This window comes from Gallinula chloropus (genome assembly GCF_964237585.1).
Source record: "Gallinula chloropus genome assembly, chromosome: 5".
Taxonomy (NCBI): domain Eukaryota; kingdom Metazoa; phylum Chordata; class Aves; order Gruiformes; family Rallidae; genus Gallinula; species Gallinula chloropus.
This window is the reverse complement of record NC_140090.1, coordinates 57,719,842-57,746,034: the sequence shown is the minus strand read 5'-3', so window position 1 is coordinate 57,746,034 and position 26,193 is coordinate 57,719,842. Positions and strand designations below refer to the sequence as shown.

General features: G+C 37.5%; 1 protein-coding gene across 1 annotated transcript in view; it reads left to right on the top strand.

Annotated features, from left to right (window-relative positions):
* The window catches only part of LRMDA (leucine rich melanocyte differentiation associated), a gene marked incomplete at both ends in the record, with an annotated part of 657,780 nt that overhangs the window by 528,318 nt on the left and 103,269 nt on the right, over positions 1-26,193 (top strand). Inside the window, 1 exon segment of the mRNA XM_084265034.1 lies at positions 26,071-26,155. Coding sequence (XP_084121160.1) covers positions 26,071-26,155 — 85 coding nt within the window.

Below are 26,193 nucleotides of genomic sequence, written 5' to 3'. Positions count from 1 at the left end.
TGTCTTTCCCCCCCCACCTCCCTTTGCAGCCTGTCCCAGGGCTCTGTCACCCTCACTGTGAAAAAGTTCTTCTGCATGTTGGTGCGGAACTTCCTGTGCTTCAACTTGCAGACATTGCCCCTTGTCCTGTCTCCACAGAGCACTGAAAAAGGGCTGGCCAATTCCCCCTACATTCCATGCTTAAGATACTTATAGACATTAATTAGATCCCCCCTTAGTCTTCTCAAGACTGAACAGCCCCAGCTTATTCAGCCTCTACACACAGGGGAGATGCTCCAGGCCCTTAATCATCTTCATAGCCTTTCTTTAGACTCTGTCCAGGAGATCCCGGTCCTTTTTATACCAGGGAGCCCAGAACTGGACACAATACTCCAGGTTGGGCCTGACCAGGGCAGAGTAGAGGGGGAGGATCACCTCCTTCGACCTGCTGGCCACACTCCTCCTGATACACCCCAGGATCCCATTGGCTCTCTTAGCCACCAGGGCACACTGCTGGCTCATGGCCAACCTGTCATCAACCAGGACCCCCAGGTCCTTCTCCATAGAGCTCTTCTCCAGTAGGTCATCCCCCAGCCTGTACTGAAACGAACAGTTGTTCCTTCCCAGGTGCAAGACTCTACACTTGCTTTTATTGAGCCTCATCTGATTTCTCCCTGCCCAGCTCTCCAGCCTGTCCAGGTCTCTCTGGATGGCAGCGCAGTGTTCCTGCATGTCAGCCACTCCTCCCAGCTTTGTATCATCGTCATACTTGCTGAGGGTGAATGCTATTCCCTCATCAAGGTTGTCAATGAAGATATTAAACAGGACAGGACCCAACACTGAGCCCTGGGGAACACCGTTAGTCACAGGTCTCCAGTCAGATTCTGCTCCACTGATCCCTACCCTCTGAGTTCGGTCCAACAGCCAGTTCTCAACCCACCTCACTGTCCACTCATCTATCCCGTGCTCTCTCACCTTTGTTATCAGGATGTTGTGAGAGACAGTATCAAAAGCCTTGCTGAAGTCAAGATGGGTGACATCCACTGCTCTCCCTCCATCCACCCAGCTGGTGATGAGATCATAGAAGGCATTGAGATTGGTCGAGCACGATCTCCCCTTGGTGAATCCATGCTGACTGCTCCTCATGACCTTCTTCTCATCCAATTGCTTGGAGATGGCATCCAGAACAAGCTGTTCCATTACCTTTCCGGGGACAGGGGTGAGGCTGACTGGCCTATAGTTTCCCAGCTCCTCCTTCTTGCCCTTTTTAAAGACCGGAGTGACACTGGCTATCCTCCAGTCCTCACGCACTTCTCCTGTTCTCCAAGACCTATTGAAGATGATAGAGAGCAGCTCTGCAATCACTTCTGCCAGCTCCCTCAGGCCCATGGATTTGTGTACATTAATCCCTTTGAGACACTTCTGGGCCACCCGCACCTCAACCAGAGGGAAGCTCTTCATTTCCCAAACATTACTTCTTTCATCCAGTGTCTTTGGGTCCCAGGGGGCCTTTGAAGTGAAGACCGAAGCCAAGGCAGCATTCAGTATCTCCACCTTCTCAGCATCCCCCGCTACCAGGACACCCGCCTCGTTCAGCAAGTGACCTACATTATCCCTGGTCATCCTCTTACTATTCACATATCTAAAAAAACCCTTTTTATTATCCTTTATGTCCCTTGCCAGTTTCACTTCCAAGTGGGCTTTAGCCTTCCTAGTTGCGTCCCTACAGGCCCTGACAACATTCTTATATTCTTCCCAGGTGCTCAGACCTTTTTTCCACAGCTCATAGACCTTCTGCTTCCCATCGAGTTTACTCATTAGCTCCTTGCTCATCCATGCAGGTCTTCTGCCTCTCTTTCCTGATTTCTTATTCAAAGGGATGCATCGTTCCTGTGCTTGGAGGAAGCGCTGTTTGAATGCTAGCCAGCTCTCACAGGCTCCCATTCCTTCAAACAGCGTAGCCCATGGGACAGCTCCTATTAGGTTGCGGAGGAGATCAAAGTTAGCTCTTCCAAAATTTACGGTAGCTATCCTACTTTTTCGCTTGCTTCTTCCACTCAGGATCTTGAACTCGACCATTTCATGGTCGCTTTGTCCTAAGCTGTCCCCGACCTTCACTTCCCTAATGAGCCCGTCCTTGTTAATGAAAACAAGGTCCAGCACCTGCCCTCCGCTTGTAGGTTCCTGCACCATCTGTAGCAGGAAATTGTCTTCAAGATACTGCAGAAATTGTCTGGACTGCATACGACTGGCCATGTTGCTTGCCCAGCAAATATCTGGGTAATTGAAGTCCTCCATAAGGACCAGCGCCTGGTCAGCTAGAAAAAAGAGTAATTTTGACAAGTCTTTTTAGGTACTGGGTATCGAAGCGTACATGGGTGCCCAGGAATTGAGGCTGTCCAACATCACTGGTTGTCTTCAGTGTAAGAGACCATAATGCTTATCTGTTGCTAAGTATTAGATTGCTAAGCACAGTGGAAGAAATAGTGTGGCCATTTTCCTTTATTCTTGTTGCATGGGATAGATTTTCTAGGAATCCATTAATTTGTGGCTACTTTATGACACTTACAAGTACTGGGATGTTAAGAAAGGCTGACAATTTTATTTCTCTCATGGTGTCTCCTGTTGCTGTCTGTCACCTTTAGTGTTTTTATATGTACACCACTTAATTTTAAGTTTCAACATGTATTATAAATAAAATAGATGTGCTTCCAGTGTACTGATTTATGAGGCTCAGCAACGAAAGTTAGGCTTTTAATCTTTTCTATAAAGTGATGAAAATAACATTTCTTCTTGTTTTAATTATATTTCTTTGGATGTGTTACTTCTGATCACTGCAAATAGGTAGTGAATTTTCATCTTCAGCTGAACGACAAGAGAAATAGCACACTTCACATGAGTCTCGGAGGTCAATCTATTATATATCTCTGATGCATGGAACTTGCATGGTCCTTTTCTTTATGGATTTCAAAGCACTTTCCAAGGCTGATTAGGAATCTAGAAATGTAACAACTAGGCAAGCCTTAGATTCCTCTGTTTACAGAAAGAAAAGAGCCAATTATTTAGTAGCAAGCTAGAGACAAAAAACAGACGTTCCTGTATATTAAGGTTTCTGCTAATCAGCAGACATTCCCTTTCAAGAGAGATGCTAAAACAGTACTGTTCCATTTTGCACACAAAACTTCTGTGCACAAGTACTACATGTATGGGAGCCCTCAGACTCATAATAGCATGCTTATTTTCAGAATCAACCGGCAAACACATATAAGGGAATAATTTGATCCTTTCCAAATTGAACTTAACATGCAATGTTTAATATTTTTAATAGTTTAATGTACAAATAACTATACAGATGTTGTTTTTCCAGTCTTTATTATTGAGTTAAGCGTTGTTGCTGAGTCCCAGTTCAAATTGTAAACAAATTATTTTTGCATATGGATCAATGTAAAATTTAATAAACTATATAAAAATTTTATATTAGAAGCAAGATACTTTTTTCCTAGTATCATGGCATTTTCTAGCTGCATTATGATGGCAAATATAATTTAAATATAAGAGCATTTGTTTTGCCATTAATAGTTTAAGTGTCAAAAAAACTGCATGATATCATACAACAGCTAGAAAGTATTACTTTTGATTATTGAGTTATTTATACAACTACATTCAAATAAATGAATGACTTAAAATATTATTAATTTCTGGTGAATTACAGAATCTCTCTGTGATTTTAGTTTTCTTTTTGGAAAAGTTTCATACACTTTTAGTAATTTAAGGAATTTTTGCATCATCTCTTTTGTATTGAAAATGTTTTCAAAGTTTACAAGTAATTAGAAAGTAAATAATAGAATGGCTCAGCAAAACAATTAAGTATTCTCAGATTCCAGCAGATTCTTCTGATGTGAAATATTGATGCCAGTTTTTAGATTATTGCCTTCTGTCTGGTACTGTTTCTGTTGTTTGTCTTGTACAAGGGCCTTTATGACCGTCATTGGGGAAACTCCTTCCAGCTCTTGGTTCTCATCAAAACAGCTCCTTACAAAGAGTCTTCACAGCTTTGTAGGAACATTCCCTGGTTCCCGGGTACCCCTACAGAAATCTTGAAGTGCAGGCGCCCCAGGGTTGCCTGCAACACTGCTTTTGTTGAGTTTCTCTTTGATTTGAATTTCCTCCTTCCCTGAAGGTATTATGAGTTTGACAGTTACACTCTGATTTACTTATTCCCCAACATCAGACTGTCTTACTGGTGAAACAAAGATCTGTATTAAGTAAGACTTAAGGCTAAGCATTTAGGTACCATGTTGGAAATGAAGTTTACAAGTGATGCTACTACAGCTTTCCCTTTCTCCCATATCATAGTCTGTCTTTAATTTATGAACACTTCCCAGTGTTAACAAGAAGCTCCCAGGTGAGTCCAGACAGGGCTTTTGTTCAGAGGTTCAGGTACACAGTCATCTCGTGCATGCTATTTTTCTGCCTTATCCCTAAAGCTAGGTCAGATTGGCATACTTTTTCAAATTCTCCCTATATTTCTCTTTTATCCTAATCACTGCTTCTACTTCATATCTAATATTACTGCAGCTGTGATGATTCATGTTTGTTCTAGCGTCTTGAGGAGTTTAGGCTTCAAGCAGACGTACAGAAGTTTTAAGCATCTCTCAGAAAATCAGAACTGTTTTATTTTGGATGCTTTGTGACTATGAGTTCTTGTTCATAGCTTTGGTCATATGGACTCGTTTGTCACGCAGCCTGGACAGTCTTCCAGGCCTAGTTGAGGCCTGTCAGCATCTTCCTATTAATTCTGATGCAAATAAGTTAAGCATATAATTTTGTCAAGTTTCTAATGCATACGGATAATAGGTGTGGCAACAAGTTGCCTTGCCTGGGCATGCTTCTGTTCCTTCTTCCCCTTGTGTTTGCTGAGCTTTTTGTTTTGCAATGATCGTAAAGCACACATGTAAATCTTAGCAAGAAACAGTGTTGAAACAGAACTCTTTTACAGTAGTATATTAGCAGAATGCTCATTTTCAAGGGGATGGGAAAAGCATTAGAGTTTCTGTATTTTCTAACACCTTGGCAGCTAAAACCTGTCTAACTTTGGTGGCACTAACATATGAAGGTAAAGGTTTGAACTGAATAATGATGTTCTCTTCATGTTGAAAAGCAGTTAAGAATTCTTTATTTTAACTTGTGGAAAATCTAAAATGTGGTAGTTTTAGATGATTGTGGACAAACTTTAAAAATAGCAAAACTTAAAATTCCTAAGGAAAGGCATATGCTTTTTATATTTTATATAACCTGACACAAAGTTGTCCTCACTTGTCTTTCACCCAGTGTCAGAGATAATATTGTTTCCGTTATGGGTTATAGGTGCCTGATTTTGTTGGATGCAGATAATAGATTTTTCAGAAATGGGTTATGCCCTTTGTAGGTTACATTCCAAACAGGCATGAAGAATTAAAGTGAGGAAGGGACTGTTCTCTTTGGCTCCATGATAAAAATTTAAACACATGAAGTCCAGGTTCATGCTTTTTCATTTAAATGTAGTGCTGTTGTCTGCTAGATTTTAAATATAGTGAATGGAAGTATGATGCTCTTTTTGGGTAAGTGCAGGATGCTGACTGGTTTATGACAGGAGATGGAGGCATCTTCGACTGAGGAATAAAAAAAGAATTTACAGTTCTAGGGTTTAGTACGGGTACTTAGAATAAAGAGAAGGTTTGACTTTGCAACCTACGGATATTAGCAAGACATCAAATGTCAGATCCTGGACTGTCAACTAGAAAATAAACTGAGGGCTGTGAAGTGACTTTTTGCTACCATGTCACTCAACTGAGATAATGCACGCTGCATAGTGGCTGAGGGCTATGTCCCCCTTGGCCTTCCCTCTCCTCCTCCAACATCTATTCATCCTGTATCTTAAAATATATGTACCTGTGCATGTAGAAGAATATGGAAGCCATGAAAGTGTTGGGATTATTCTTCTGTTGTTTATAAAACAGATGAAATAGAGGTTCCAGGGAAAGATAAAAAAATAAACTAAGGATCTTACAAAATTTTCTAGGATATTATGATAAAATTCATGAGAAACAATCTGTAAAATGAATAAGAAGTCTTTAGCCTAGAAATTGCTTTTGATCTCAAAACCTTTTGTCGTTATTCATATGTGCCAGTTGACAAAGAAATCCATTATTTTTCCATTGGTTTCAACAATAGTACTGATATATGTGTATAGGACTGAAGATCACTGCCTTGCTGAACATCACATTTGGAATATATTCGGACATCACTTGTGTTTTCTGCAACACAAGCAATGAACATTTTTTATTATGTTGAAGCCATGAAACTAGAAGATTGCTGATCATTTATTCTTTTAATTTAATCTACAATATGAACCTTTCTGAGCTATTTTGGTTTATATTATATTTATCCTTTTTGCTCTGACTGTAAAATTTCTATAATTTTTAGAACAATTCAGTATTTTAAAATGGCTGAAGTGCTTATTAGAAATGGAGGGTAAGGAAGCATTAAGGTTAAAATTACTGAAATTGTTTATTGCAGTTTTACGTTTCTGTTACCTGAAGCAGAGAATACTTTTGTTTTGTTTTCACTTCTAGTCCTTTCATCCACAGAGAATGGGCATTAGCCTTTGGCTAAAATAGGCTTTCAAGTCCTTTCAGCATTCAGTAACTGTTTACTTATCCAGGTATAAATGGGTAAAAACACAGTTAAAGCCCCTAGCTGCAAGGTCAGCTACCTTTTTAAAATTCAACCTCATGAGCTCCACTCAGTTTGAGGGCTTGCTGGTATGAGCCATTAACTGCCCGTTGCATGTAACCTTCCCTTGTCTTACACAGAGCTGCACACGAACCTCTGGTACTGTACAACAGACCATCGGTTCATGCCATGCTGGAAACAAAAGCAGTTTAACTTGTGATCAGTGATCATATGATCTATTTACAGGGTGCAAGCTCAGTCAAGTAGAACTAGTAAATCGTTAAAAATTCACTCAACACCATTCCTGCTGAGTAGAACATCACAATAATATAATTTTCTCGAAGTTTACAGTCCAACACTGTTAGCAGCTTTGCTTGGTGTAACAACAAACTTTTAAAATCCTGAATTAATTAAAAAAATTATAAAATCTACTGCAAAGCACAAGATATTAGTTAAAGCTGTAATCCACAGCAAAAGATAATCTCTTGGACTAAAATCGTATCTGCAGAAGCTAAAATACTGGGACATGCACACTACAAAAGCTCCTATGACTTTTGTATCAGGCCTACTTCAGGGAAACACGTAAACTCACCTCAGTTCAGAATATCATGTAGAAATATGGTTAGGTCCTGGCCTGAACAAAATAAAGGTACGTAGTGGTCCCCAACCCTGAACAAGTGGTTTTTGTATGTGTTACTTTTACCAATTATCATGCAAAGCTTACTGCTTTTTAAAAAAAAAAAAAATTGTGATTTGTTTCATTCAGTACCTGTTGTCAGTGTTTTCTGTTGTTTTTCTCAGCTTGGTTAACTTTCCTTTACATGTGGTTATTTCCAAAAACAGCTATTATGCATGAAAAGATAACTCTTTCATCAGTCTTCTGAAGGTTTTCATTATTTGGGAGATGTATTTTAAAGCCATACTAGCTAGTGATAGAGGGATGTTGCTGATTTAATTCCTTTTAGATTATTATCCAACATTTGGAAACATTCACAGTGCTCTTTGCTATAATATTAAAAGTAGAAAGAAAAAGTCAAGTACATTCTGGAAGATGAGAAACCAATAGATGAGTATTCATTTCATTGAAGAGTCTTCTACTATTTTAGCTTCATGCTGGTTTTTCTCAGTGAATCTGAGCCTGATGAAGGAGGTTCTGTACAAGTAGTAATGGCGGCCTGTGACGATTGCCTCATTATCTTAAAAAGCTGAGCTGGAAAAGACTGTTTTCTGTCTCTGGGTGGATTTCTGATGTTCCTGCAATTGTGCTGTTCATTTCAGAGAAGGAAAGTGTGGTTACAATAAAATATAACCCAGAGAGGTAGTGGATGCCCCATCCCTGGAAGTGTTCAAGGCCAGGTTGGATGGGGCCCTGGGCAACCTTGTGTAGATCCAGGCCTGGAGGTTGATGTCCCTGTCTGTGGCAGGGGGTTTGGAGCTATATGATCCTTGAGGTCCCTTCCAACCCATGCCATTCTATGATTCTATGATAACTTTGGAAATATGTTAACATTTCTAACAGTTTGGTTTGGTTTTTGTTCTTTTTTTCCCCCCTCAGATGAAAATTGAAGTTAAATTCATACATTCAGTACTGTGTTTACAGCAACCACTACTTATCTGGTTGTTCCTCTTCTTTCAAGGTTGTATAATTTTAGTATCCACAGTTTGAAAAATGGGACCTTGAAGAAAATAAGATACAGAAGAATTTTACATATATAATAACGTTTTAGAAAGCAAAACAAGGTAGAGGATGGAAAACTTAATCAAGTTAATGTCTTATTCAAGCTAGGACATGCCATTTTTTTTCTTATATGGATGTAATTGCAGTTCTGCTAAGTACAAATGCCTAAATCTCTGTGTATTAACACTGGACTAGTTTGCTAAATGATGTAACAATTTATGGATCGTGGTTATGGGAATAAACTTAATTCCTTTGGTGTTTCAATAGGAAATTAGTGAAGTGATGCTAGCCTACAGTTGTGTACCTGCAAGTTAAAGGCTTCCAGTCTTCTTTAGCCAAAATGCACAGAAGCCTGACTGCTAAAAAGTGACCATCTGTTGGTTGCTCCTCATGGGGAGCAATATGAAATAGTGATTTTTTTATCTATTATTTGCTGCATAACTTTGTATTTCTTGGGTACTCTTAGGGATAATGGCTGTGGAACGTTAAATTCAGAAATTTAGTATGTATGTTTTGCCGTGCGCCATTAACATGTAATCTTCTGTCTGTGGAATCAACAGGAGCCTTAACTTCAGATTTTGATTTGACAGTTGCTATTAGGTGGGGTAGTTATTGAAGGCACAATCTAATAACATATTTTGCAGTGAAAAGTGCAGTTTTATTGCAGTAATAAATATTTCTCAGTAATAAAATCATACTGTATCCAAAGTGTCCGATCCAATGGCAAAAAAAAAGAAAAAAAAAAAGAAAAAAAAAAAAAAGGAGGGAAAAAAAAAAGAACGAAGTGTCCTTTAGCACAAAGGTGCTTCGATGTTAGAAAATATGTGACCTCCAGATGCAATGGTTGTACTTTAAGGAACTGAGTATTTTCAGTTTTTCAAATGACTGCTGGACCAATTATTTTTCAAAGGGTAAAGCATTTAGTGCATCAGTCTGCTTCTAATAATTTAATCTAAAGTTATGTATAATGGAAAGTGAATTCTGACATGAATAGTCAAAATATGTCATCTTCTTTTTAATTTTGATACCTTATGCAGCCTATAGATGTAATAGTAACAAAAAAGTCATGCCAGGATTTAGGTGCTGAGACTGAAGTCTAGTGCTGAAACAAGAGAATCTTATGAACAATCTTTTTTTTGCCATTTCTTTCAAAAATTTCAGAAAAAGTAAAACTGAAAATGAATTGTTCAATTAAATCTGAATGTCTGAAGATGTTTACCGTGATATTTGTTTCTGTTATTCCATGCAAGAAGCTGGATAACTGGAGCAGGGGAATCAGAGATATGAAAGCTGGCTTTGTTCATTTTTTCATTCTGCTATCTGAGAATTTGTGGTTGAAGAAAAATTAACTCGGTGTTAAGGAGTGAAAGTAGACCTAAAGGTTAGATTTTTTACTACAACCTCCATCTTCTGCTTCTATATTAATGGATTAAAAAAAGAGAAGAAATCAAAAATATTCAGATAAGCATTTTGGATTATAATTTATGTAAACTCATAGAGATACAACTTGAAGAATTTATTTCTCCTCTTCCTCCTGAATTATTCTTGCCAACAGATGCCATAGCAATGGTATATTCTCTGTTGCTACGTTAGGGACTTATTTCTGGACCATGATCTTGAAGCATTTGTCAGAATGGAAGAAAGTGATCAGAACAGATGTTGGTCTTGTGGGCAGTACCAACCTGAAAAACTTCTTGCATCAGGACTGTGTTAAAGTCTGCTATGAGAAGTTCACAGATACACTTTTCCATGCAAAACTGAGAGAGTATCTAGAATATCATTGAATCACAGAGTATCCTGAGTTGGAAAGGACCTGTAAAGAATCATCAAGTCTAACTCCTGGCTTGACACAGGACCAGCCAAGTCAGATCATGTGACTGAGCACATTGTCCTGATGCTTCTTCAACTTAGTCAAGCTCAGTGCTGTTAGCACTTCCCTAGGGAACCTGTTCTAGTGCTCTCTTTTGCCTGTGAGATAACCAGTCTGGCTTCAGATGGGTATACAAACTCCTGTTAAATTTTGACACTCTGCAAAGTGGAGAAGAAAAAAAGCAAACACTGACAGAAATAGAATTGCTCTTTGTAAAGCTAACACAATGTAGGAAAGGTAACTTCTGAGGAGTACATAAGTTGTTCAAACAATTGGGAAGGACTACCTTTCAGAAATGCTGCTGTGCATTAAGAAACCACTGTCAGCGCAGAATTGCAGACAGTGATAAATCTTCATATTTAGTTGGTTAGCTGAAGTTTGAACTCACAGTATCTCTATTGAACACACAAACAGTAATCTAGGAAAGAGGTAACTCCATGTGTGTAAATTAAGTGGAATAATTTTGGATTGTTTTTTCTTTATGCCATTGTTTTGTGCGCTTAGGTGTACTCCATGAATGCAGCCTGATCTTGAAATTATCCACAGTATAATCCATTCTTCCTCTTTGATGTCAGTTCCATAGTATTTTACTTTGTCTGAAGTAATTTATCTGCTTTGGGGTATCAGTATTGTTTCTATACAGTTTTTCATATTCAGAGTGGGGGGAAAAGGGAAGTATTCTTTCCACTCCCTCTACCCATCCACTTTAATGATTCATGCTTATATCAATAATTTTCAGGGTTACTTTGGTGTTATAAAATGAGAACACCTCCAACTTCTGTGAACAATATTATGATTCAGAATGCATTTGTTACATTCTGTAAATGTGTATGCTTTTTCTGAAAGTGTCATCTTGTTGACAAGTGGTAGATTCAACTACTGGTAAAAAGAAAGAGGGACAGATGACAACAGGAATGGAAGAAGGACATCTTGTTCCTTTAGTCTATCTTCTCTTTGGTCAATGCAAGCTGTGGGCATCAGGATTGACAACAACAATGACTTTCATTTGGTTTTTTAATATAATTAGGCAAATATGGTGTACATTATTTTGATTAAGAAGCTAGAATAGTATAAATTCAGCATGGCATATGTTTGGTTCATTAAGTACCAGTGGACATATTTTGTGTTGATAAAGTAGACATGCTTTCATGGAGATCAGTTCTTTGTCTGGTGGTGTGTAACCTTTTTATTAGTGAAATAAAACATAAAGTCATTAGGGTTTAGTACACACATCTGATACTCCTTTAAGGTATCAAGCATGAGGGGAAATTTTAATGTTATAATTGTATTTGCTAATGGTACAACTGCTACCAGAACACCATGTTTCAATTCGGAGAAGTTGTTGGGTCTAAGAAGTTGCTGGGACACTGAAGAAGAAACTGAGGGCAAGTGATTTCTTAGAAGACTCAATAACATAAATTATGGTGAGAAATTTGAGGAAATTCTGTCTATCTTGGGTAGCCAAGAGGGCATGGAGAGGAGAGTTGATCACAGTATATCAATGGCATTACTTCAAGTGAACAACAACAGGGGAAATAAGATCCAGAACTTCCATCTAACAGGTAGTGAATATGGAAAGAACCAGCTGTTGTAACTGAAGTTTGCACATCGAGGGTAGAAAAAACAAGAATTTTGGTGGCAACATTAATTTGTTGGCACAGGTGTCCTAGAACTGTGGCAAACTGTACTTAGATGGCAGATTTTTAGCCAAGACTGGAAGTGCTCAGTACATGCCAGCTGTGTAGGTAACCATAGTAACAGCTGAAACCAAGAAAAATTCAACAGTTCTATAAATGAGCAGTTACTCTGTCTTACAACCCCCCCTCCCCTCATCTCTGAATTGCAGTATGTCATGAAGTTATACAAATTCGGGGGAATAGTTGAGCTGAGGGATAGACTTTGTCAAGTGCTTTCTGGATTGTATGGATAGGGAGTGCTAGCTAGAACATTTTTTCAGTGGGAGAATAGAAGGCCTCTCAGAGAGACAGAATCAAATGCATTTTAGGACAGTATTCAGCAAATCCATTACCTGAAGGAACAGAAAGTTCTCACCAGTATTTAATGGCCAGACTTGAACTCCCAACAATCCATACGCAGAACATGCAAAAGGACTTTTGAGATAAAAAGGGTCTTTTGCTGTTTTTTCTCTCCTCTTATGCAGGGTGAATATATCTTTGAAAAAATATTTAAAAATGGACATCACTTATTAATAAATCAAAGAATAATAAATAAAAATCAGTAAGGTTAATTTTATTATTGAGTTTGTCTCCCTCTTGTTATATGTTTCCGATACATACATATGGACAAGAAGACTCAGACAGCTCTGAACTAATTTATGTAGGACACGATTTTACATAGAATTAGGAAATCCTAAAGCATTAGCACTGCATGATTGTTTTCAGTATGCTTCAGATTTGTCTTTGTGTTTTTTCTTTTAAACAAATTTATATTTTCCATAGCTATTTTTGATTGCCTCCCAGTTTTATAGTATCTATTGTTTGCCATTATTTTTAGCTTATTTTGATTCACCAAAATCTATGTAAATGTACTGATGTGATGTTGCTCATGTTACACTGCAGTTTAGTGCTTTTGAGTATGAGTTCTCATCTCTTGTGCCTTCATTTGTGAAGATCTTAAAATTAGTTCTTGTGGTTAATGCTTCCCATCAGAGTTTGTTTTCTGTTTTCTAACCTGGTACTTTACAAATTAGTAATATATTGTTTGATCACATGGCTCATATCCCTCAAATTCCTGTGTTGTGTTGTGTTAAGTTATAAGGCCTAAATGTTCTTTCCATTAGAACTCAGCGTTAAAACTGCCTGTGACATTGCCTTCTTTTGGAAACAAATCTGAACATAGACACACTTTTAAAATCATCACCTTTCAAGACAGTTTTACATATCAACAGGTGGTAACTCAGAAGTCAAAAGGAAGAGGGAAAGCATGTCTTTCTTACATGCTGAGTCTTCTCTCTGGGAAAGAACTTGTCATAGAAGAGTGAAATCTCACTTTATAAACACATGGAACTGCCAACTGTCAGGACATGACAGGGACTGCAGTTGTCCTAGTTGGGATCCAGATGCGAAACCCTTCAGAAGATATTTTTTCTGCCTCTTGCTCTCTCCCCACTCCCGCACCCCCAAACCTTGAAAAGTTTATCTTCAGTATGGACATCAAGTCTACAAAAGGAAGACAGAAGTAGGAACAGACACAAAACCAGGTATCTGGTCTGTAGTTTTCCCTCCCACCTCACCCTCCCCCAGTCTTTTTTACCTCCTGATACTGCTGTTAGTGGGTATTCGTAACTGGAGGAACACTGGCTTCATCTTTGCCTCCTGTCTGTTTCCAGTAGACATGCTCAATTAAATATTATTTTTCATGTTTCTGGAAAAAGTCCCTTTAAAGGTTGCCACTGTAGACCAGTGGACCTATTCTTATTTTTTTTATAGGATGGCTTTGATGCAGTGGACTTGCTCTCATATTATCATGATGATACAGCACAAAACTGTGAGACAGTAGGTCTCTTTTCACAGATCTGTTAGATGTATTTGTTCCAGTTTGCTCACAACTAAAAGTACTTTAAAAATCCATAGGATCTTTGACAATTATGGAAAATTGCAAATGCAAGCTACCTCAGCAAAACTGTATTTAGAAATACTGGGATGGATGTTTCAGTTACTCATATTACATTTTCTAACTGGAGTTTTGTTTTTATTTGGTTTGCTGGTTGGTTGCTTTCGGGTTTTTATTGTGTGTGGGTTTTAACATCGTCTTGTACCCTCTACTGTGTTCTGAATGAAATTATCCTTCCATAAGTTAGCCTCCACAATTAGCACTACCTACACTAGTTTTAAAATTCAAACCTTTCCTTAGACTACCTTATCCATTGGCAGCTTTCCTTACAATCTGAAATCCTTCAAAGTACACTATAGAACATGAAGCTATCACATAAAGTTGATTTTGTGTTTTTCTAGTCTCAAGCTACTTAGTGCAAATAAAATTCTGTGCCAGTCAGCCCAAGATGTGTTACAGCACTGTTAGAGCCCAGCCTGTTAATTACAAATGTTTTGCAGTGTTTGTGTGATGCACAGATTTCTTGGAAATAGGTTTCCTTCGGCAGTATGGAGTTTTACAGTACAGTCAACAGAATGTTGCAGAAAAGCAATTATGGGAATGAGGAGAATGCACAAGCTATTGGAGTGAACGCTTTAATGCTGATATATTTTTTCTGATAAAAGCAACTCAGATAAGAGGATATTCAAGTTACTGTAGCAATTAGTTTTTCTAAGATGCCTATCTATATGAAATGCTTCATGGTAGGGAAAAAAAACACAACTCTGTAGTAGAATATAAAGTTTATTACATTTCTAGACTACATTATCCTTGTCAGCTAGATTAAAGCATTCTCCTAGTTTCTGTCCTATATTACCATAACAAGTGAGGAAATAATGTAGTGTTGTAACACAGAGCGGCTTATAAATTTTGACATAAGTGTGAGAGAAATCACTTGAAATGTGAAGCAACCAAGAGGAATAATTAGGAACAGCAGAATGATCTCAGTAATATGACAACAGTTTCTAAAGCACCCCACAGGATTGAAATCATCAGGTTTGCTTGACCTATATCTTTAATAATACAGCTCATTGCCCTTGTATTGAAGCTAGAGGGTAGGACAAAGTATAAGCTTTATCATGTTTTAGGAGAAATTGCAAAAAGTTTATTTATTAACACAGCACAAAATGGCCCATTTCTATGATTACCAAACAGGAAAGCAAGTTGGGCCACAGTTCACCACACAGAACACTTTATAGTCAGGCTTGGCTGGCAAAAAATATTATGTAACACTCAAATAAGATAAATGGCTACATTGGCAGTGGAAATAACCTTCTGTTTAATTAGAAAATAAGAGCTATATGGGACAATAAAAATGGTTACTGCTGCCCTCAGTCACTGTTTAATAAATATGATAGTGCTGAAGATAATGCTAAGTGTTATTTATTTGTGTAATATTGTGGACTCAGTAATTGTTCATGTTCTTGATAGTTACCCTGCATGTAGAATGAGTCCATTTCACACTTTCTTTGTTTAATTCTTAAAAAAGAAAGAGGATTTTTTAAACTTATGAACTGTTTTAAAAAGGCAAAGATGTGTGATCAAAGTTCATTCACCTCTCAGTGGTACTGTAACTGAACTACTGGTTTTCTTAGCTTACCTTCAGGATAATTAAGCTTTGAAACTAATTGTTTTATACTTTTCAAGCTGGATTGTCTATCTATCTGCCTCAGATATATTTCTACGTCTGTGAGAGGAGAGCATAATTGGAATTTTTAGATGTCCATTTATTTCGTCATGGCTGTATTTATGATTAGTATAGTTCTAAGGTCTGATCTTTAGCACTGTTTTACCTTCCTTTGGCTTCATTCTGCATTTTTAGCACTAAACACATACAAATCAAGACCTGCAGAGCATGGTGTGGAAGTTGTGGAGGACTGATGATTTCAGCGAAGGCTTCTTTCTAAAGGGAGAAGTTTTACTAGTAAATCGAGCATCAAATTGTGTTATGTGCATATGTATCAAAAGTTTCTTTCCTCTGTAGAGCATATTTGTTAGATATGTACATTGTTCATGGTTTCATGTTTGTACGAGTGTATATCATATTTGTCAAATGCTTGACAGAAGAGCTGGGCATGGGATGCATTTTGCAATATACTTTTAACAGGCTTGGTATCCCAGCCCTATTGCTTTTGGTCACAATCTTTCTATTTTGAATCTGCAATAAGCACAGGGATTTGAAAAAGGATATCAAAGACTTTGCTTGGTTTTATCCAAGGGGAAAATTCAGAGGATGTTTCATCAAGTTTTAACCCCTTCTTCCTCCCCTATCTGCCCCCCCCCCCAACGTAGACTGTATGTCAAGAGGCAAAACAAAACAAAACAAACCCTCTTTTCTTCACACAATTCACTTTAAGCTTCAAAATCCTCCAAAATCCCCAATCTCCCTTTGCAGTCTGGTTCCCACTCTCCAGCTTTCCTCATCTCCCTCTGAAAGAAAAAAGCTCTTCTTTAAGGGACTGATAGGTTGTAGAGCGATGCTTAGCAACAACATTCCTGTGCCTTAAGTAGCTGCAAGCCCCTAGCTGAACCCTTTGATGTGACTGTCAGGGCAGATTTATTTTGTTTTAGCACATTGTCTACTTGTCCAGATGTATCAGGAGATAAAAAGGAGTCATGTTTACGCTCTTTTGGGGAGGGGGAGAGGGAGGAGGAGATGTAATTAAATCGCATTTTTGATGAATCTCTGAGAGATCGAGATTAAGAACAGAGGAATTGGCTAGAATGTAGAGGGGAAACCCACTAGCCTGCCCTAACACCTGACATTGTAGGAAAATGAAGTGTAAAGCCATGGCACAATGTGTTGATTTGGTTCTGCTGAAGCTTTTGACTTTGTGTTTTCTCATGTGTTCATGAGAGTCCAGAAAGGCCTATTAGAAAGCAGCAGTTGTGCACCACACACTCTTCCCTGTGTGTCTTATTTAATAGATTTATTTGTCCAGGTTGAAAATAACTGTGTTTTTCTCTAGAATGTTAATGTTATAGATCGCATATCCCAAACCTTCTGGCTGTGGTAAGTGGCTGTCAATCAAAAACTTTAAAAAAAAAAATTAAAAATGGAGCTTTAGTGATCTTGGATAAACAAATGTGCGGTGTAAGGCAGGCCTTGCTGAATTCTCCCGGAGAACAAATACCACAGATAAATCCATTTTTGTTTATTTGCTTTTAACTTGCACATTTAGCAACACCATTCTGAGCTCTATTAATAACCTGCGGTGTGCAGTGACAAGTCTGATTCCAGCATTCGGTATGCTGTGGGTATGCCAAGTGAATAAAATGCTAGTTTTAATCTGCTCTTCCAAAAGTTACTCTATTTGCATTTTAAATAGGTTACACTACAGCACCCTCTTCTGCTGACTAAGTAGTGTGACAAGAGGTTTTTGCTGCAATTCAGTTTTATTCCCATATGACAGAATGAAGATGCCTTAAAAGCATTTTTAACCTTTCCATTTCTTAATTCCTGTGCCTATTAGACAAGGAGATCAGTACAACTCAACAACACTTAAACCACTGTTGTCTTAGAATTTTTAGGGTCTAGCTTTCAATTTTGCAGCACTCTTCATACTTCTGAAGCATGCAGGGTACAGCAGAATTGAATAGCAAAGCAAAGTAAACCCTTTAACGTTGCAAACAACTATGCTTGGTCAGTGAAACATAGATACACTTCTGCATTTCTCGGATCGTCATTGAGTGTGTTTGCAAGGGATGATGGTATGGTACTGATTTAATTTATGGACCAGTCACAGAGGTTCCTATATAAAAAAAGCAGTCTGCCTTGCTGATTCTGTCTTCGCTTTGGAAGAATCTATGGCCATCAGATTGGCAAAAACAAGTTTAGCACTTGTGATTAATCTGTATTTCAAAATACAGGTCTATGAAAAGAAATAAATTACTGTGCTGTATGTAGTCTGTATTTGAGTTCTGTACCTGTATTTATACATAGCATGTATATTGCTGTGCCACAGCATAGCATAAATCTTAGCAATTACACCAATATTGTTGTGCTTTGGAGTTGTGATATAATTGTTTGAAAAACATTGAAGGGAAACTTGGTATGCAAGATGTTATCGGTGTACTTCACCTAAGTGACTTACCTATGGCTTTGTGCCTTCTGCTGAAGTTATAATACCTAAAAACTCATTATTATTATTATTTCATTCCTTTAGAGCTGTTGGGTGGTGAGTGAAATGCAATAAATGGCATGTTTGGGCATTGGTGAGGTGGGAACTTGGAAAAACGGTTGGCATTTGCTAACGTCTAAGTTTATTTGTGGTTTGCTTTACAAGACACTTCAAAGAATAGTTGTGCATGACAACTCTAAATTCTCTGGCAACAGTTGCAGAGTTTTGTGGTTTGGGGTATGACAGACTTAGTTATCTTTTTTTTTTCCTTTTCTTGCACTTTATTTTACTAGTGTGTAAGCCCATTGAATCCTCCATACTGTAACTGAAAAGAATGTAGCACTTGTTCTCCCAGAGGGTGAAGGAAGGTAAATATGCTGGTAAAGAAATGCCAGATAAAATGTGTGTTTGTTCCTTGGACTTACTTTTTCAAATTCAGACAAAGAGTTAAGGCCAGCAGATAATTCCTTTATTGTTTTATGGTTTTGGTCTTTTTCATCAATGTCCTGATTTTCATGAGTACCAGTCTATGAGAAGAAAAAGCATTCAAAAATCTATTTTAGGGATGAGTATAATGTAGCAACTTTGTTTTTTTTTAATGCAATTTTAAATTGATTTGCTCTTATTAAGTTTTACAGTGAATAGTTTGCTTGTTGAATTATATTAATGGGTATTCCTTTCATTCACTATTGTGTTGCTAGACTTTTTAAAGTGCCCCTTTAGGCAAAGATGCTGTATCTACCATAATGAAAGGTACCGAGCCACTTGAGCAGTAAGGTTTAACATCACAAAAGAAAATATTAGAATCTGGTATATGATTAGGGAGAGGTGTTAACAGTGAAGTTATTTCCCTTCAACTCATTAAACTGAACTGAGTGAGCAGCAGAATCTCTTACATCCTTCTGGTTTTAAATGTAGTTAGCTAAGGTATGAATTAAAAAAAAGTATAAGGTAACTACCATGCCTTGGTAGTTGCTTTTGTTTTCTACTGAGCTTGAAAAATGCTGTTACGAAGATGCTAAAATTCTTGGCTTTTCAGTTATATAAATTCAATTATATAAATATATAAATATAAATATATAAATTCAATTATATAAATTTTGGAAGTCAAAAAACCTAATGGGTGTTTTTGTATGCTATGTGTTACAGTAGAACAAATCAATTCAGGCTCCTTAGATGCAGTCATTGCCTTGTGATTATATTTGTGGAAAGTCTTCGAGCCTTTGATCAAAGAAAGGCGTTTGTGAGTAGGTCTAATCCAAGCTCTTTAAGGTGTTTAACTTGCGCAGGGTGGGGGGTGGGGGAGGTGGGGAGGGGGTGTGGGGGTGGAAAGAGGTTGATAACAGCTGGGATTTAAATTTAGTTTTGCTGAACTTTTGTTTTGAAAGGATTTCTATTATACACTGCTTCCTTTTCCATACAGAAGATGGATCATTGAGTAAACCTAAAAGGGAAAGAGGATATGGGAGGAAATGGGTGGGGACTTGGAATTAATCTGCTGAAGAAAAATGTTTGATCAGCGGGTAGGAGAGGATGAAAACCTCTGATGTTGACAGCAGGCAACTTTCTGACTAGTGTGTGATTGACAACTTTGATGCTCCAGTGGGGAGTGAGTGTCCAGCCGTGCTCAGGCATCCTCTGTCTGTGGGTGGTAGTGTTAATAATGTGGCAACTGGAAAGATTAATTGTGGACAAGCAGCAGGATTACGAGGAGGGCTTCACAGGTCTAAAAGGAACAGTGGTAGGAAGGCCTCTGATCTGTCAGCCCAAAAGGAAATTAGTTAGGGCAGGCTGGAGCAGGCTTTAAAAAAAAAAGGAGGGGAGGGGGAGGAGGAGGAGGATAGGGTAATGGGAGAAGGGAAGCATTTAGGATAGTGAAGAAAAATGAAGAGGATATTGAAAAAGGTCGTAAGGGGATGGGGCTGAGGTTCTTGAAAGACCTTAATACACCACATCCTCTTACAGTACATGCAGAGTTCAGCTTGTCTTCCAGGGAACTGCAATGTGCCTTTTCAAAATAAGCCTGAGAATAAACCCAAATTAAGAACTTTCAAAGATGTCTAAATAGAAATGCATAGGAGAGAGTTTACATAAGCTGTTTCTGTAAGTTACTAGCTGCTGTGTGTTTTACTTCCCACCGTTTTTGGTAGAAGCAGGGATTTTGCCAATAAATTCTGCATTACCATTAAAGAGGCCATTCATCATGCTTACTAATGTTATTAATCAAGATACACCACAGTACTCTTAAAATGAGATCATTTTGATAAATCATGTATGACATGAAAAGACTTTATTCCTTTTAAGTGCAATTTAGACTGTAATTTTTTTCCTCATTTATGATTCATGGGAGAAACATGGATAAAAATCCCTTGCACATTTACACCTTATCTTCAGTAATAATTCAAAACTGCTCTTAGATGAAAATTCAAGGTCTGATTCACCAAAGCTGAATGCCAGCTCATTATTTTCTGGCATTCAGTAGTCCAAAAATAATGTCCATACATTAGGCGCTTTTCACAATAGTTGAATTTGGCTGCACACCAGACATATCGATTACACTCAATTAAGCCTAAATGCATAAGAATTATCTGATGTTCATTTACATTTTTGATCCAGTTGCACTCTGCTTTCAACCTTGCAATTTAACATTAAGTGAAAACCAAAAGGTAAAGTAAATTCAAGCGAGAAGTGATGATCTCTCTTATACGAGAATAAGGGAAATATGTTCTGAACACCCTTGAATCTTCTTAAACTCTACTACTTGTGTTAAAGGAGCAAAAGTCTCCTGCCTTCTCTTGCTAAAGGTTATTGGAATTAGAAGGTTAACCAAAATATAACATCACTGTCCTAGTACTACAATAATTTGGCCTACTCTGCTAATAGCATCAGATATGAAAATAGGCTGCTAAAATGTCTGGAATGAATACTTGCTATGTTCAAAGTCACACACTTGTTTATAGTAGAGAAATTTAATTTGGAATGCAAACTCATTTAAATTTTACCATGATTCAAAGAGGATTGGCATATCTGAATTACAGTCCCCACTTTACTTCCTTTAGCAGCTGAAAGTATTTGAAGAAATGTGTGTGGTTGCCAAAAGTAGCAGACCATTTGTATTTTTGAACCATTGGTCTCTAAAAATTTGTTTTGATGCAGCAGATGTACAATTTATCCTGATACTACACAGGATGTTCCGTTACTAGTACCACCCAAATACTGGGGGGTTTATTCCTTTAAAAGTGGAATTCAGGAGTTTAAACCAAATGAAACTTTTCTTTAGTCTAATTAGATTCCCAGACTCTTGAGAACCTGTTGCCAGTGTGTGCCTTTCATCTTCTTCTAAATGTTACAAAATGTTATTCTTTATTTATTACACTTCATGTTTTACTCTGTGTTTGCATAGTAGAAAAGCATTTTTCATTTCCACATCATACTAAAAGTTATGCACCATGGGCTTAGAAGGTCAGGCTCCTGATTATTTTTATGTGTATTAGATTAGGAGGCAGAAGAAGCAGAATGTAAAAAAAGAAATTCCACGTATCTCACCAGTATCTGCCATTATGTGCCTTTCTTGTCTTATGAATTCTCTTTATTTTTTTTAAAAAAACCCAACCAACCTTGAGAAAAAGACTCCTTATATTTCCCTAGGAGATTCTTTATAATGAGATACTCTTATAAAAAATAAATTAAACTGGCATAGTTCAGAATAATCAGACTATGTTTGTTTTCTTTATCAGGATTGGCTAAATTACTACTTTTAATTTTCTTAAAAATGGCTGTTGCTTAAAGTAAGTTATTCAGATCTTTGATTCAGCAAAATATGAGCAGTACAGTTTAAGGCATTAGATAGGGAAGCAAGTGGGCAATGCCCTTTTCTTGCCTTCCCACCTTCCACCCAGTACTCATCTGCTTTATTCTTCTGATTTTCAATACCATGGTCAAATGCCTAAAACCAGATTTAAAAATAAATCACTATTTCTATGCAGGGCTAGGAGGTCATCTCAGTAAGCCTCCACAGATCAAGAAAGTTGTGATAACACCCACACTTGTTTTCCCCCATCCCCCCTCATTAACCTGACTCTAATTTATGCTGGAGGCTTAGTAAAGGCAGCTGCTGACTTGTGGTTTACTGTGCTAGGCTGTGGAGCAGGGAACTGGGAAATCCCATGCCATCAGTGAAAGCTGTCTCTCCACATAAGCATGCCGTGCCACCTGTTGGTTTTCCGGAGCATAACCGTGTATTGGGATCAGGCGCAAACTCAGGCTCTCCCATTTGAGACCTCAAGCCTAGTTCACAGCTAGGGAGAAGACAGGAAGACCTTTTGTAGCTTGCTATATTGGTTCTCCCGGGTCCTGCTTCTGGGCTTTTTCTAGACTTTATCACTTCTTTCACACTTTATCTTCATTTCACTGGCTCTGTGGTTCCAGAGTTCATAGCAAAGCAAATACATTGTAAATAAAGTTGCTGCCTGGGGCTAAACCACAAAGATGACAAGTTCCTTGAAAGTTTTCTATGCATTTTATCACAAATGTGAACAAATCATCATAGTCCAATATAGTTAGGAGTTAAGATATATGAGTTGCTGGCATCCGTGTTATAAAGGGGTTGAATTGTCATAGTGCTGACGTATTGGTAAATAGGTATTTAGTCAATTTTTAAAAATATATATGAATTATTGCAGATTGTTGCGCTTGTGTCTCTTGGGAAAGATCTGTGTGCCAGAGATCCAAAATGAGTCCTTAGTTTAAGTAGCTGTTTATGCAGACATTTCTTAAAATTGTAATAAGCCACATACCTGTTAAGCGTGATTAATTATAGGCACTGAGTGCATTTGAGAGAGAATAAGCTTATCAGAAAAAGAGTATTGTTTGCTTACGTAAAAGTTTTTCAAAAGCAAGAATGAGTTGATCCTTTAAGTCAGAACTTTATCACAGACTGTCCCATTAATCATATACCTTTATGGAGAAATGTTTTTGTTAGATTAAAAAAATGGGTAATGCAGTGATTTCCTTTATTCTTAATTGTAGTTTCTCAGTGGATATATTAAAACCCTGTTGAAATAAATCATACTTTTTTACTAAATACAAGTTTTGCATCTGATGGTGTGATCTGTAACATTGGGCTGATCACTGCAATGTCACAATGTTGTTTCCCATATTTATTTGAATGTAAATCATCACATGAGAAGCAATGAGCTTTTAAATTGCTAAGGTCATTTCTGTGTGACCTTACTGGATGACTTTGACAAGTGTTAAAATTGTGATGAATGGAAATAAACAACAGTTTCACAAGAATTCTTGATATTTGTGGGTCAGACTTACAGAATAAGTATCATGCTGTCCCCGAAAAAGTTGCCTCTTAATCAATTCCTTGAAACAAAAGTTTTGCAGCAAAATGCTAGAAATTTGAGATATTCCCGTATTGGATGAGAATAGTGTTGCAAAGGAGAAATCCCAAACACTTAAAATCTTTCCAAGGTAGCAGATATAAGAGAATTTTTAGTGTGTGCCTTGAGTTCCACAGTAAATAATATTTTCATAATTAGTTTGGGTTTTGCTACCGCATCTCATTCTGTGCTCTACCATCTCTCGTGCATTAATAATATTCCATTACTCATCAACAGGAAGTAAAATTTCCTAAATGGTAAACAATGTTTTAAATAAAATTACTTGAAGTTTAGGTTTTGGGAATTTTCATTTGGTTGTTGGTGGGTTGTTGGTTTTTTTTTTTTTTTAGTTGTAGTTTGTTTGGTTTTTTTTTCCTGCTGCAGTTTCTCCAGTATCTGTAATTTTGATGAACATGGTTTGAAAATATGGTACTCTTACAATCTGTCTACTGAGTATCAAGTACAATTCTTAGCTTGGAAAAAACTTACAGGTTAATCTGAAGACAGAGATATCTTAATTTAGCAAATTTTTTGTTATGTGCATAACCAACCATAAGGTTGTTGTCTAACTTTATTTGCCTTGTAACTTTTATACCTTGTACTATGATATACTGCAAAACTTGGATGACTAATGCTTGCAAGAATACAATACTGCTAGAGTTTCTTTACTGAGCTATTTGGTAACCCATTCCTAGACCACTGAAGCTATCACCCAATTTTAACTTTAGCTTTCCTCAAAGTTACTTGTATTTGTAGTTACTTTCCACTGTAACAAGAACTTTTGATGCATGTCACCAATACTTGAAGACAGAACTGTCACATATCAATACTGTCACTGTCAAAATATTCATGTGAATATTAAGAGTAATACAATCTATACAAATCTCTTCAGAAGATAGCTTAGGGCCAAGCATGAGTATGTGGTAGGGAAAACAAATAGTTGTCTTTCTGCTACTGCACAGGCTTATTTAGAATCATGGTTCAGTTTTGCAAAACAATCCTAACCCTGGATGATATTCCATAGAATTAAAGTTGCTCTAACTGAATGCTTAGCTCAAAGGTAATCAAAACTGCTCTATCTTTGACAGGGAATTATATACTGTACATAAAATAAAAGCAAAACACCAATAAACAAACCCTCCTGTTCTTGCTTTTCCTAAAATTGGAAATAAAGCTAAATTGTCCCTTCACTCCAATATCCTTTTTAGAAGCTCTTGAATTTTCCTCACTCGATGGTATATTGCTGAAAAGGCAAAGTCTCTTCCAGTAATTTTAGGAAAAGCTATCATCAAGCTGTCAACGGTCTAAATTGAGATTAAAAGTACCAAAGAGAAACCTTCACTATTATCAGAGTTCCAAATAAGTACACTTGAATAGGCAGATAACATCTAGAGTGTACAGTATGAGACCACTTATTGCTCCAGCTTTTAGACTGATTTACAGGGATGAAGTCTTATGTTAAATAGTTAGTGGCATTTTTCTTCTTGTTTTACCCAGAAAAACTTGGCCCAAAGAAAACAGATATTTCTGAACAGATGCCATTTCTTGGAATTCATTTCAGATGTCACATTTCTGGGTGTTAGGGGCATCTATCTCATCCTCTGAGACGATGCATGTACTCAGCTGGTATTGGTCATCATAGGGAAGGTTTCAAATACTTCATAGTCTAGGGTGGATTGAGCCGCATGATTACAGTTTATTACAATCAAAGTATTATTCACTCTAGCTGAATGTAAGAGTTGTGTCTATACCATTATCTTTCTGAAAAGGTAATACCCTGAAAAATGTATATTATCGTTGGTGATCCAACAGAGACAAGATTTTCTAGGTATTCTATTCATATCTGGTAAGTAGTCTTACACTCCCTGGCAGTGTTCAAGGCCAGGTTGGACAGAGCTTTGAGCAACTTCATCTAGTGGATGGTGTCCCTGCCTATGGCAGGGGGATTGGAATTGTAGGGTTCTTGAGATCTCTCTGAGGTCAAATAGCATTCATGCTGTTTAGGTAAACCTGTCTCTATTAAGGCACTTGTTTTGATGCATGAGGCATCTTCGTGTTGTTTTTACTACGGACAGAGATTTGTGTTTCCTCTCTTCTTCCTTAACATTTTGCTTTAAGGGATTCTGAGTGAGTCGTCTTGGTATTTACGTCTTAAATATATTTGACTTCTGGTGTGGGTTTGTTTATCATTAACAATTCTATGTACTTGCCCACTTTTTTTGCAGTATAGGAATTATAATTTTTAACAGAGCCCCTCATTTGGCTCACAGGACAGTGGAATGGCAGGATCAGATTTTTGCTTAGTTTTCAAAAGTATGGTATCTTAACCTGGCTTTCTATTTTCTCTCTCCTTTCTTGCATGGGGACTCACTCATAACTTCCTTCAGGTAAATATTAATCTGTTTCACCAAAAGGAATATTTTCAACATTGACCAAATATTTTCTGTTTAAAGATGGCAATTTTTTGAAGCTGTAAGCTGTGTGAAAATTTTCTTTTAGTAACGATACCTAATATAATTGTGTAAACTCATGTGAGTGTAGCTATTGTGAAGGGGCACAGGCAGCCTTAACAAAAACAAATTAAACCTCCATGACTGGTGACTCCGTGCACCTGCAACCACATTAAGGCACTCATCTTGCAGGTGCATCCTGTTTCTATAATCATTGATTTGCACTCAGAGTACTGATAATATTTGTTTTATCACACAGGCTTCTACTGATGCTGCCTCCACTTCTCCAGAGATTCACTATACGCCTCTGCCTTCAGGATCTAGAGACCTCACTAATCACAGAGGTATGAACTAAGCTTTTATTGGTTTCAACTGCTGCAAG